Source organism: Buteo buteo, chromosome 18 (genome assembly GCF_964188355.1).
Source record: "Buteo buteo chromosome 18, bButBut1.hap1.1, whole genome shotgun sequence".
Lineage (NCBI taxonomy): Eukaryota > Metazoa > Chordata > Aves > Accipitriformes > Accipitridae > Buteo > Buteo buteo.
In genome coordinates, this window is record NC_134188.1 from 28,297,194 (window position 1) to 28,310,806 (window position 13,613).

A 13,613-nucleotide genomic window follows, 5' to 3' on the forward strand; every position below is an offset into this window, starting at 1 on the left:
GCTGAAGCCAGGGGAGATCATCCCACCGACCCCTGCGGGCCTTAGGTGTGGTCCTAAGAAGTGCTGCAGAAGGTAGGAGACATGCACAACAGAGATTTTTTTCTAAGGTGTATTTAAACACTTTTTGATTGTTTTTGTAATCGAACAAGTCCGAAAAGAAGTGGAGATTCAGGCACTGGATCTTAACTCTTCTAGGACAGCTTTGCTCTTCCAGACAGCACAATAGAGAGTGGATTGAGAAGGGGCAGGGAGCCTGCAACAGCCTTTTGCGTAGGTCGCAAACCGCTCGAGCATCATCTCTGACAGCACTTGTGCTGTGCACCACGCTGGGTCATTGACAGGGCACATCCAGCTACGTGACTGGGAGAAATCTGCAGCGAAGCAGAAGAGGATGGATGAAACAACCTCTCCAGCAAGGCCTGGCCCTCTCAGCAGCTGGGGGAGTCTTGAAAAGAAGAAGAGCTCCCTGGGTTTTTTTAGCGCAGTACAGAAAAGGGGTGGTTTGGGTTTCTGCGGCTTTGCTTCTTTTTCTAAATGTCACAAAAAGGCAGGTTGTGCTCCTGCAAACAGGGATTCGGTTACCTGGCTGTGAAACGATTCATTAGTCAAAGAAAGGCATAGCAAGGACCGGCAGCTGGGAGCTGAAGCCGAGACACATTCAAATTGGAAAGAAGGTCCACGTTTTTAACAGAGAGGGTGCTCAGCCGCCAGAACAAGCTGCCAAGAGCAGCCCTATCTTTGTATCCAGGGAAAATCAAGAGCAGAAGCCTTTATGAGAAAGATGCTTTCATCGAAACAGGAGTGATCTGCTTCCATACAGCTGTAAGTCAGCGGAAATCTATAGGCTGCAATGTGCAGGAGACTGAATTACATGATTTAACAGTCCCTTTTGGCCTTAAAATGTATCCATCTATGACAGATGTTGGAGAAACTCCACAATGAAGAGATGGACTCGTTTTTCACTGAGACATGTAGGACAATGATGGTCATTGGGAGGGGAATTCCTGCAATACGTTTAGCAGTGACTGCTGTACCCCAAACTTGGTCTGGGGCAATGCCCCCTCCTCAGCAGCCACATTATGTGGGTGGCCGAAAGATGACTCCCCATGAGAGTCAGAGGAAATTAAGGGGTGTAGCCCCTCTCCATGAGCACACAGTTTTTGAGGTCATGGAACAAGGGGTCATCATGAGCATAACCTGCTGTTAACTGCAGTGCCTGCCACAGCCTCCCCTGACAAATGCAGGACCAGTCAGTCCCCCTCCAATCACAGCAGCCCCCCCTCAAGCATGGAATTTCCTCCAGGTTTTCAAAGTTCAGGGGAGCTGAAGCCCAGCTTTCCTGGAATGGGAGTGCCAGTATTAACCCAGCTCAGACTCCCACAGTGCTCCTTGCTCGAAGCACCCTGGACTTATCAAACAAGTGTCATTGCCAGGGTGGCCCTGCCTGGGGCTTGCGAGGTGAGATCAAAGGGCAGTACAACATCCGTTCCACGTGAGCAGTTTTGTCGTGTCCAGGGAGCGCCACGAAAACACAGCTCAGAGCTGGAAGCCCACGTCCTTGCAAAGCGTGGAGGAGAGATCAAAGGTAGCATGGGTCCACTCTGCTTACTCCATATGCTGAGCGGGTGGAGGAAACAGCACAGCCCTGTGCGTGGCACAGAGCCCACCCAGGCTCTGCTTTCGGGCAAACCTTGTCATCTCACATTCCTTCTCTCACCTCCATGCATCAGATCACAATGGGGATGAACCTCTGGGGTGTCAGGTGTGTCTTGGGAGCTCCAGGCACTCAGAAATGCAGGACAGGGCCTGGCAGGGTAGATCATGGAGCAGGAATCAAATGCATGAGTCTGGTCTGCAGCAGAGGAGACTTGCCACATCAATGAACGCAGATGAACTGGAGAGAGAAAGTCCATCATGAGCCCTGACAGCTCCAGCCAAAAGCAATTGGAGCAGCAATCAGTCAGCAGAGGTAGAAGTCCTGACCTGAAATCAAGCTGCCAGGCAGCTGCTGCCCAGGATAGACAGCTCTAAGATGGGGGCTCAGGGAAGTGGGCAGGAGTATCTGCCACGCAATAAGGGGGAAACCGGGGCGAGGCAGGAGAGAAGAAAGTGGGGAAGAGCCTAGGAGAAATAAAGGTTTGTATGGGAGATGGCCTGGTGAAGAGGAGGAGGGCTGAAGAGACCGGAGAGGGCAGTTTTCAACAGGATGGCTTTTCCTGAGCCAAGTCCCAACTGCCAGGTTTGGGGGGCACAGGGCCACGCAGCGCCTATCTCTTCCCACCCCACTCTGTCGGGCAGACCCCCCTGCCCAGCTCCTCTCCCACTGGGAAACACATGCTGCAGATTGGGGAGGTCCCCATCAGTCCATCCTTCCTACAGTCCTCCCACTTCAAACGTTTTAGGGAATTGCCTCCAGAGTGGCTGGGATCAAAGCGCTAGGAGTAAGGCAGGATTCACTCTGCCCTCAGAGGGAGCAGCCTGCCGTGGAAAGAGGAGTTTGGCTTTGCTTCCCCCACAAACCAAAAGCACGCCTGCCGTGGGGCCCAAACACCTCATTTCAAGGTCCGTGGCAGCCTGCCAGCATGGACACAGCCAACCCCGGACCATTACACGGCTGGTGACTACAGGCTAAGGTCCAGCCCGTCCTCTGCAACCGCAAAGAAAACCCCTTTGCAGTGCTTGTACCAGGTGGCAGCGCCCAACGAGGCAGGTTTAGTGCCAAATCCCCTGGCCCTTGCTTCAGGCCTGCACAGCCCGGCCGGCCCCAGGTGCCCTCCCACCCCACAGGGCCTGTCTCCAGGCTGGAGCAGGGGCCTGCTGAACCCCCGCAGGGTTCCTGCCTCGATCCCACAACCAGCAGGGATAACGTGCACTGACTGAGGGCTCATAAAAGCAGATCACCTGCCTGACCCCGGCCGCCCTCCATCCCCGCTCTCCCCTCACAGCGTTCCCGCCCTCCGCTGACATGGCCGCCGCAAGGCGGGGCCGGGCAGGCCACACTCAAGATGGCCGCCGCAACACGCTGGGGGCGGCGCTGGACAGACGGCGCTCAGCACAACCGCCTCGCCCCGCTAGGTGCGAGTCCACCCAGGCCACACTCAACATGGCCGCCGAGCCGTGCCTCGATGGACGCGGCGGAAGGCCAATCAGTGTGCGAGGAGCGGGCGGGGGGGCGGGGCCGCGGCTAGCAAGGTGCGTAGCGCTGGGGCGCAGGCTTGGTTGCGCCGCGCAGCCGCTGCCACGTCGCGGGGCTCCGTGGGACGGCAGGAACAAAGTGTCCGCCATTACTGTCGTGTCGCCGTCCGTCCCCCCCGCCCCAAGCATTGCCCACCCCTTCCTGCAGGAGACCGGAGTCCTGCGACCACTGGAGGCGCGGGGAGGGGGGTGTCCAAAAATTGGGGCAACTCGGGAGGCACCCGTGGGCGGAACGCGGGGCGGAGAGCCGCGGGCCGCGGGGACGCTTAGCGGGGGAGCACCGAGGCGGGGGGGGGCCGCTTATAGAGCGACGGATGCGTCTCCGTTTGAGGCGCAGGGATGAACGCGGCGTTACCGAAGGTACCGGCGGGCTCTGACCGGCTGTGGGGGGACACCGGGCCCGGCCTCGGTTACCGGCGGAGGACGGGGCGGGGAGAGGAGGGACAGGCCTGGTTCTGGGACCGGGGACGGCAGGGTCAGGCCCGGCCTTTCTGAGGGGGAGACAGGCCCGACCCGGCCCTGGGACTAGATTGGGGGGGTTGTGTCTCTTGGGGGGACACAGGCCTGGCCCTGGGTTAGTGCCCTGGGTTGCCTGTCTTGGGCAGAGACCCTTACCCCTCCTGCAGCACCCAGGGATCACCCCAGAGACACAAGGTGTCCCCCCGCCATGTCACCGCCCTCAGGGAGAGGCAAATCCCTGGTCCTCCCTGTCCCTCTGGTCACTCTTTGGGGACATTGGTAATTATCCCCCCCCAACCCAGCTGGCACGATGCAGCTCCTGGCCTGCCAGGATTGTGGTGACAGCAGAACGCTTTGCTTCGTGCTGCCTTGGGGATGGATGAGCTGTGTTTCCCTTCGTCCGTGTGGAGCTGGAACAAGCACGAGGGTTGTTCATGCGGCTGTTGTCACCTGGAGGTGGTGGGAGAGGTGCGAGGGATGAATATGGCCTGTAACCAAGGGGAGGAGGGTCGCCCACCCCCACTTGTTGGATCCTGAAGCAAAGTGAGGGGGTGCATGAGGAGGTTACCGCAGTCATCATCTTTCTCCTCCTTCATCCCTTTCCTCTGTGTTGCGGTGGTATTCTGGAAAGCGATAGTGGCTGGAGGCAGTGGAGGGTTATTGGTACGTTCAGAGGGTCTTATGTGTGGTTTCAATGGGTGTATTCTGGGAAGTGTGAGTGAAAACTCACTGAGTGTCCACTATACTGTTTGTGTTTTGACCGTTGTGATTCGTTGCAGGTGCTGTGCTTGAGGAAGGGAGCATTGCTAAAGCAGGTGTTTGCACTCAGCAGGTGAGTGGTCTGAAATCAAACTCAGTAAGTAATACACAGTATAAGGCATTAAAAATGCTCAGTCACTTCTGACTGTCAGAAAAAACACATGACAAAAAAAGTACTTTTTGCTAAGGAAAGTCTTTTAATTGTGGAGGGAAGACTTTCAGCTGATGTCTGGGAGCTGAAAGGGCTGTAGGATGTGAAGGAGAGAAGGTCTCTTTCCTAATGGGATCTATCTGTGTCTGAGGGACTTGGGGTGTGAGCCTTTGGTTAAGGAGATCAGCCAGATATGTTGTGTTTCCACAGGTATGTGAAATCAGCTTTTAATTATCATCTTGTTTCCTACAGAGCAGCAACACCCAGAGAAAGCTGTCTGTGTGCTGCAGGTAAGGCCTCTTAGCAATCCACTGTAAGGCAAAACTTCATTTACCCAAAATAAATATTACACATTTGAGTGTTTGTGTCTCGTTTTGATGGGTTTTTTTTAGCCAATTTTGGATTGGTTAAATAACCTGAGCAGGTGCTCTTCCACTTCCATACCTTTTTTTCTAACCTTTTCTTCTGTTTCCCTGTTCTCAGCTAAGCAGGTGGTACTAGTCATGGCGTTATGCTGTGGAGTGACACCAGCCAGATGCTTTTCACTGCATCACTGCCTGAGAACTGACTTACACCCCTGTGACGTCCCACTTTAACTTTTATTGAGCTGGTGGAGTCTGCTGTCACAGTTTAAAATAGAATTTGATTTTGATGTGGAGGCAAAGTGTAACTGAATGGCTTAGATCCTTGGTGTTCAGTTTTTCTTTGCTGTTCTGAGCTTCGTTTATTAAAATGAGGGTTATTGAGGGTTTTATTTTACTCTGGAGAAGGAAGTATAAATAAAAACTGATTCCGTTTTGATTTGGCTTCCTAGCATATGAATATTTGAACAGGATTGGATTTAAAATTAAGTGGGGCTCAGATCCATCATAGTAGCATCACTGCTGTCGCATAAGAAGAGGCAGATGTAATATTTCATCAGTATCCTCACCATCCACTGGTGCTGACAAGTCTGTCTTTTTTTTTTGGTTTTGTTTGTCTGAGAATTCGCCTGGGAAATGAGTCATTTTTAATCTCTTCCTTCCTTATTTAAACCATAACCAACTGGGAATTGTAACAGGCTTGCTATGATGCACAGGCTGCCTGCATTGAGCAGAGATCGGCCGAAGCCTTAGCCTGCCTTTGCCTTGTGTCAAAGAACCCGGGACAAATTCTTGTCCCTGGTGTGGATTTTGGGCTCTCAAAGCACCCATGTATGTTTTTTAAAAGAAGGGCTGTCTGCCATTCAGCTGGAAACATGTTTGCTCTGCTTTGATTTTAAGGTGATGCACTTGTGAGTTGCCACAGACATTACAGATCCCATCCTACGCATGGTATTGGGAAGTTTAAATACCTGCTCCCAAAGGAGGTAGGCATAAGAACTCCCCTACTGTGCTTGCTTTCATCTGACCTGTCTTTTTACAGTCTGATTTAAATGTTGGTATTATTAATTCCATGGCTGATGAATCATATTAAAAAGGAATAATGTAGTGGTTTACTGCTACTTTTCTTGGTAGAGAGTGTTATGTCACATGAAGTACCCACTCACAACACTGCATAAATACTTTCTTTTGTCCAGTAACATTCTTGTTTAAGTTAACGGGTAGTTTTGGGAGGGAGGAATCTCTTCCTGATGCTGAGTTTAACACCCCAACTTCAAATTATTGCAGAATATTGTGAGCAGGTCTTATTTGCATTTAAACTTTTTACTTTCCCTGAAATTTGGAAAGACAATTTTTTGGAAGGAGGAAGCATCTAACTCATCTAGACAGCTGCCTTGAAGGCAGGAATTGAAATAAAAAGCAGTTTGTTTTCTACTCCTTGGTTTTTTGTGGAAGAAATTAATCATGGTATGCATGTATTTTCTGTGTGACTTCTGTGGTGCTGCCATCCAAGAACTGAACTGCTCAACTTGAGAACATCTGTTAAGATAATGTCATCCCAGTTTTGTAGTCGGGGAAGGTGAGCACAGATGGGCTGTGATATGTTCGACATAGTTCAGCAAACCTTTGTCAGAAGAGAGTACCCTAGCATGGTCTCCTGTGTAGGGGCAAGAGTTAATTTTTTTTTATTTCCAGCTTTGTTCAAAAAAGATAGGCTTTCTATTTTTTCTTTTTTTTTTTTTAAATACAGTCTCCAAAGAAGAGAAAGGATAAAGTACAGATGAAAGAGATAAATGTTGGAACCGAATATGAGTATGGAGATGTCAACATCCAGATGACTTCCTATGATATGTGTCTCGTGGAGCATTTTGCTCAGTATGTGCATAAACTCTGCAACCGACTCTCCATCAGAGTGAATGAAAGGTAGGAGGAACACAGCTCTGTGTTTGTCATCCCTTGCAGTCAGGTTGCGTTAGGCCATGTGAGGCTCGTAGATGATGATACCTTGCAGACAAGAGTGCAGTCTAATCTCTCTGATAGATTCCTATGTGTAAATCCAAATCTTCTGTCATCTGCCTGGTGTTCTCTTTTTGTGTGTCTGTATGCTTTATTTATACAAGGAAGTCTGAAATGGAGTTGTTCAGGCACTGACTGAACAGATCTCAAGGGAAAAAATAGCTGTTACTTTTCATTCCGTTGAGAAAAAGGCTTAAGACTGTGTGTGCTGACCCCAGGAACGTAGGCTTAAGTATTGCTGACTTTTGCTGCTGTTTTTTCTTTATAGTGTTTCATCCAGGCTCTGCACATATATTGTCCAGTAAGCAAATGATACTGATTATACAAACTAGAATGAGCTTGGGAAACCCCTGGAGATTGTGGGAGAGCTACCAACTGCTTTAGCTTATTAGTAGGGGATGCTTCAGTGGCACACTAGATCTCCAAAGCAGGTGTACCCCTGATAGCAGCATTGCTGGTTTTAATGAGTCTGAGGAATGTGATACAGCTTCTTGGTGCCTGCAGTGCACCCAAGGAGCTGTAGTCACTGGGAGAAGCACTGCGTTGCTGTAAGGAAGTAAAAACACTTTGCGGTAATTCTCTGAAATGTGTATCTTTAATTGTAACACTGACTATAAACACTGGTTCCTGCTCATTACAATTAAACCTATCATTTTCTTTATGTTCATCTACTTTGATGAACTGTTAGCCATGGATCTGAAATCCTTTGTCCATAGATCAGTTGCTTGTAGTCTCATCAGCAGCGACGCACTGGAAAGCATTGGCAGAGAAATCCCACGGCCTTAGACTGTTGATAGCACTTTCAGTGTAAAGCATTATTACCCTGTATCGTACTTGTGCCCTCTGAGGTTGGACTGGGTGTGCAGAGTTCAGTATGTACAGAAAGAAATTATTTGCCCTTTATGAGCAAAAATTGTAGGGTAAAACGTGGACAGTAGGATGTAGCCTGTTGTTATTGATGCTATACAAATGGAGATGGGGAGGCTGAAGTCTCTGGAGTAAAGCTAACTGGAGAGCAGAATCTGATCCAGTGCCTGATCATACTCCTGTTAAATTCAGAGGTGAAAGTAATGTCTTTTGAGTGGTGCGTTGCAGCAGTGGTTTTTAGCTCTGTTCCCAACGAAAAGATTACAAAATAAGCCAGAACTGTTGCTTTAAAGCTCTCCTTTAGCTATAAAGAAGTTAGAAGTTCTCTTCTTAAGCTGGTGTTTGTAGCTGAAACAGTTTTTTGCTGGCAATACTGCTGCAAGCTTCTCCCTTATCTCTTTCCAGTAAAACACCCGGCTTCTGCCAGTGCTTGATTTGCAAGATACATTGTTTGCATAATTAATTTCTCATGAAAAGTTAATCTCCTTCCACATTCTCTGCTGCTGGAGGTAGATTCATTCCTGTAAAGTAGTGCAAATCCATCCTCCCTGTCCTAAGCACTGACCTGTGGTTCCTGCAGCTACGCGATGCCCACCAAAACCAACGAAGTGCTGTTCTTGGAAGAGCGAGGTTCCAAAATGCAGGTGGATGCGGTCCTCACTACCCATCAGAGGGTTGTCCAGGTATGAGCTGGTGTTTGCTGATAGTGCTGCAGCTCTTGTGCAGCACCTCCTATCTCAGGCTCTCAAAACCCCTTAACAATTGGAGTTAAGTCCCTTGAACAACTGAAAGGCGTAAATTGAAGCGCAAAGAAGTCTAATTAGATTTTTTGCTAAAGGTTGCTCACAAAGTAGAAGCAGAGGAGGGGTTCCTGGATTCTGTATTTCAGCCAGAAGATTTATGATCTATTTTATGCAGAATACTTGATACAATGGGTAGAAAAGTCATATTTAAGGATGAATGATTGGACAAACTTGATGAAATATAAAAATACTATTAGTATCAGGGCCAGCATCAAAAGTGTACAGCTGATTGAGGTAAACAGGTATTTGTCCTAAGTGACTTTTTCCTATTTTACAGTGTCTTCCCTTGCTATATGCTAAACCTCTGCTGAATTACTTTTTAAATCTAGAGGCAGACTTTTTCCACTGGAGAGAGCTGATGGGTGGCTAACGCTGGGGCTTGCAGGTTCACCGTGGCAGCCTTTGTATTAGGGTCTCACCTAAATTGAGGTCTTTGTGCGTGGTTAAGTCTCTTTATGTGCAGGAGAGCATACAGGCAGGGGCAGGAAGCACAGCATTCATAGAGAAGAGCCGAAACGAGAGCTTTGGGCTGTGCTGCATGCGAGAGGTGTGTGCACAAAGCAGGGAGTGCTTCTCTAATAAAGTGGTTGACTGCCACAGGCTCATACTGAAATGGACTCTCTTCCTGTGCCATTAATATAATGAGTCCGTTTTGTATGTGGTGTTCTGCTCCTGCAGCACTTTTATTTCTTCTTTCAGATCAGCGGTTTGAGTTCAACGTTTGCTCCGATACTCTTGGAAATTATTCAGAGTAATCAGCCTGAAGGGGTCCATCTGTTAGTGAAAGAGGTATGTTTAATTTTACCAATGACTTTGCATTTAGGAAGCAATATGATGCGTGACATGAATTTGCTTTGAAAATACAGACCTGGTCCTGAGGCTACTGTCTAATCTAGACTTAGGGATACCCAGGATCTCCTAGAACCAGGCCCTCACTTGGTCTATCAAAACCCATTCTCTCTAATTCTTGATGAACATTTCATTTTCCATTTAGCCTTCTATAATTAGTGCCACAGAAGGTACCTTCTCAGCCAATCCCATAGATCTGTAGGAAATGGCAGGTTGCAAGTTGCTTTCCTTTGCTGCCGCAGATTCCCTGCGACTCAGAAGGGAACACTTTCCTTCAGCAGTGCTTCACTGCCTCTTATCCGGGAATCACCAGGAACTTCAAGGAGCAGTTGGTAGCAAAGCTGAGACTGGAAACCCAAATGCTGTGCCCTGTTTTGCTGGAATTTACTCTGGGAGGGGTTCAGCTTGTTTCCTGCAGAAAGGCCCAACAGTTTTCTCAGCTCTGAGGACTTCAGGACAGAACTCCAATCACTGGTGGACCAGGCATAAGGAGATATTTAAACTTCTGTCACTTTACATTCAGATAGAACAGTCCCAGGAGGCCCTTTTTATTCAGGGACTAAAAGACTTCTGTGGCTGGAAAGGAAAGGCAGCACGCTAAATTCAAACATGAAAACACAGCTGGCTTCTTAAGTGGCCTTTGAAGAATGTTTAGTTATCTCCAGCTCTGCAAAACCAGAAGGAATACAGGAGGTCTCTTGAGTCCAGTAATCTTCTCTGCTTTGGTCACAGTCCGGTCTCTGCCTTAGGGCTGCCATGTCTTTTTTTTTTTTTAATTTTGGCTGATGGCTTTGCGTCTGGAGGGAGACCTGTGACATTGTGCCATTTGCAAAGTCATTGCAGTCTGATGCAGGAAGCCCAGGGGAGAGACCTGAGCTGGCTTGATATGACTGGCAGTGCAGAAGAGAGGTGAAAGCTTTGGGATGCTCCTGCAAAGGTCTGGAGAAAGTGGCAGGTCTCGTCAGGAAAGTAGATGCTACGATGATAGGCAGTGGCAGAGTTGGAGATGTCCAGTTGACTTCTTGAGCAGAGTGCCATTGCTCAGTCTTCCAAAAGCAGCTCCCAGGTGAGGAGGAACCTACAAGGCTGAATTTCAGAGTAGTGCGTGCAGTGATCAAGCATGTCCACGGCTGCTGTGCTTCCAGGTTGAGCTGCCCACAAGAGCGTAGCCTGCAGTGACTTTCCACTTGTGCTTCCCACTCCCTGGATTCAGTGGACATTTAAGTCTTTTATTTTGCTGCTCTTAAGTGATTCTCTTTGGGAGAGGGTTTGAATTCCTCTTGATTTCAAAAGTACTCAAGAGGTGATTCTGACTTGCTTGAGGGTTTTTTTTTCCTCCCTCCACAGCACACAGAAGCTGACTTCAAGAGCCGATTAAAGTCTCGACCAGAACTTGAAGAGCTGCTAGCGCAGATGAACTGAAGTGAGGAAGAATGCTCCATCCATTTCAGAGCTGCCCCTGGGAAAGCAAGCCTTCTCCCCCATGGCCACTTGAGCCTCCAGAAGGCAACTTCATGAGCAGTGTACCCATAATTTGATGAATTGGAAGAAATTTCCACTGTTGTCAAGCAGCTTGTCTTAATAAAGACAAATACATGTGTTTATATCTGACTGATTAGTACTCTGAGAGAAGGGGGGCGTCACAATGAAATGTGGGTTACTTTTCTCAGCTCTTCCTCTTTTTTTTTTTTTCCCCCCTGCATGTTTTGGGTTTGGTATGTGAGGATTTCTACAAGTTTCAGTCTGCAGAAATCTCTGCAAGTTAATAATGCTGCACTGCAACTCTCCCAGATGCTATTGATGTGGAAGTGACTGTCCTGCTCCTTTCTTCAGCTGAAGGCTGGAGCAATGTGTTCTTCTCATAACAGCTGCTTAAATCAGAGCTTCGCCAACATGAATGGAGCCTCAGAGCCCTGGGAGGGTTGGGGATGATCGTCCCTGAGTAGCTGAACAACCGCTGCTTAACAGAAAAAAGCCTCAGAGGGCAGAGGCAGGAAGGTTGGAGCTGTGTCGGGCAGTGTGTGCAAAATTTCTCCTTAATTTCTGATTTGCCTTTCAAGCCATAAAGGATAAACTTTCCCCTGGATCCCTGAAGTCAATCTACTTTTTACAACAGCCCCTTGGAAAGGGAGAAATTACTTGTGCCTTGGAAGGACAACTCGCAGAAGCGCAAAGCTGTTTGGAGAATTTCCCAGGGTGGTGCCAGATGCTTTTCCCGGGACTGCTGCTTTTCCCGAGTGATGTGGGACTGAATTAGACACTTATTGCCGTCCTGCAAAACCCAGAGCCTGTGGGAGCTGTGGCTTTTGGGTGCACCTACTAGTGCTGGGTTGAATGGGTCGTGGCACCTAGGTTTTTGCTCCAATCCTCATTCTTTCAATTCTGAGACAGGGTGCATGCGGCTGTTTTTGCTTAGGCTGGAGCTAAGATACACATGATCATGCCATCCTATTAGGAAGTATGTTATAACAAAATTTGAGCCCTGCTTTGATGGAAGCTAAGAGAAGGTTCTGTTCCTGCCCCAAAAATGGTTGATTTGTTTGGGGTTTTTTCCCCTTCCTAAGCACCAGCTCTTTAAAAGAGGGAAAATAACCATTAACACTACTCCCCCCAAACTGGGGCTGCTCAGGCGTTGATGGATATTTGCTTGTGGTCCTGTGCCAGCTGTGATTTTTGGCTGGCAGTGCCAAAACCCAGCCCTTTGGCAGCCCCAGCACCCACCTTCCCAGGAAGTTCCCCCTGGCAAAAGCCACAGGTGCCCTTCCCTTTCCAGCCTACAAAAAGCAATTTTATTTTCATTTTCATAGCTCGTTCCCTAGGAGGTGGTGTTCAGACGAGCATCCCACTCCATAGAAGCCCCTTTTCCCCCCATTCCTAATGCTCCTGGGGCTTCCCAGGAGATAAATTCCCCCCCAAAGTCCTCTCCTGTGGGACATGAGGATATCACTGCTGGGAAGAACTGTGGGATGGCACAGGGAAGGACAGGGAGTGGAAATCTGCAGCAGGGCGGTCACAGAGCCGAGACCCAGCCTGGGTGCCGTGAATGCTCCCAGTTTGGGACATTTTGGGCTAGAAATCCCCATCTCACCCCACAACCATCCCCTCCAAGCTCCCGGTTATCCCCGGTGGCGCAGAGACAAATGCTTCGGCCAGGACAACAAACGCCACCGGATTTAATTTCCCAACAACGTAGCGGGGATTTACCCGGCACGTCCACCTGCTTGAATAAAAAATAACACCAAAAAAGGGTCAAATGGTGCAGCTACCCCATTCCTGGGGTGCTGAGTATGGGCTGGCTGGTGGTGCCAGGAGTGGGGGTTCCCCAGCGATTTCAGTCCCCAGTGGGTGAAGGATGGGCTTGGCGTGAGCCGGGTGCTCGGCGCGGTTCCTCGGCACGCTGCCGCCGAGCCATGCACTCGCCGAAAGCCCGGACCTGGGTCTGGCAATGCCGCCAGTCCTGCCGTGCCGCCATGCACTCCTGCAGCTCCCGGTGCTGCGCCGCGCAGCCTGTCCGTGAGATCATGGCGTCCAGCGGGTCCTCGGCCTCCTCATCATCTTCCTCCAACGACGGACGGTTCCTGGCGTGTCCTGGCCTCGCCATCGCTGAGCCGGGCTGGAGGGAGGTGGCAGGCGTCAAGGCGCTGCCTTCCTCTCGACAGCCCTGCGTGGGTCACTGCCCCCTTTTTTGGGGGCACCCCCCAGGGTGATCCAGCACTCCCAAACCTCCATGGGTGCTCAGCACCCTCTGCACCCCCCTCCCACCACCCCTATCGGTGTCCAGCACCCTCCATGCACCCCCAGAAGGAGCTCAGCAACCCCCCCCATGCAGCCCCCCCAGCTCCATGGGTACTCAGCACCCCCCATACATCCTTCCATGGGTGCCCAGCACCCCCCAAGCACCTTACCCCCACCCATGGGTGCTCAGCACTCCCTAAACATCCTTCCATGAGTGTCCAGCACCCCCCAAGCGCCTTACCCCCACCTATGGGTGCTCAGCATCTCTCTTCTACATCTCACCAGCCCCCTCCCTGCCCTCCCAATGCTGTACCCAGCACCCCCCCGCCCCCGTACCAGTCCAGCAGCGCAGCGCGGTCCCTTTAAGGCTGGCGTCGGGGGTAGACGCTACCGGGGCGGGGCGTAGCGGTGGGAGCG

The 13,613-nt window shown here is 50.0% G+C and overlaps 2 protein-coding genes across 4 annotated transcripts; one reads left to right on the top strand and one right to left on the bottom strand.

Moving 5' to 3' along the window:
• The first annotated feature begins 3,263 nt into the window (after nt 1-3,263).
• MRPL48 (mitochondrial ribosomal protein L48) lies at nt 3,264-11,063 on the top strand. 2 transcript variants are annotated; one of them, XM_075050285.1, is made up of 8 exons: nt 3,264-3,555; nt 4,434-4,486; nt 4,817-4,854; nt 5,827-5,912; nt 6,677-6,849; nt 8,390-8,492; nt 9,312-9,401; nt 10,809-11,063. In XM_075050285.1, exons 1-8 carry the CDS (start codon nt 3,535-3,537, stop codon nt 10,881-10,883), a joined length of 639 nt encoding a protein of 212 aa, XP_074906386.1. In that variant the 5' UTR covers nt 3,264-3,534; the 3' UTR covers nt 10,884-11,063. The 2 variants fall into 2 exon arrangements, with proteins under 2 accessions (XP_074906386.1, XP_074906385.1); XM_075050284.1 differs by lacking the exon at nt 3,264-3,555 and adding an exon at nt 3,698-4,317.
• A 1,551-nt stretch (nt 11,064-12,614) lies between these two features.
• On the bottom strand, nt 12,615-13,602 carry COA4 (cytochrome c oxidase assembly factor 4 homolog). Of its 2 annotated transcripts, none has more exons than XM_075050466.1 (2): nt 13,533-13,602; nt 12,615-13,074 (listed from the first exon to the last, which is right to left on the bottom strand). In XM_075050466.1, exon 2 carries the CDS (start codon nt 13,060-13,062, stop codon nt 12,793-12,795), a length of 270 nt encoding a protein of 89 aa, XP_074906567.1. In that variant the 5' UTR covers nt 13,063-13,074; nt 13,533-13,602; the 3' UTR covers nt 12,615-12,792. The 2 variants fall into 2 exon arrangements, with proteins under 2 accessions (XP_074906567.1, XP_074906569.1); XM_075050468.1 differs by lacking the exon at nt 13,533-13,602 and adding an exon at nt 13,438-13,520.
• Between the last annotated feature and the right edge of the window lie 11 nt (nt 13,603-13,613).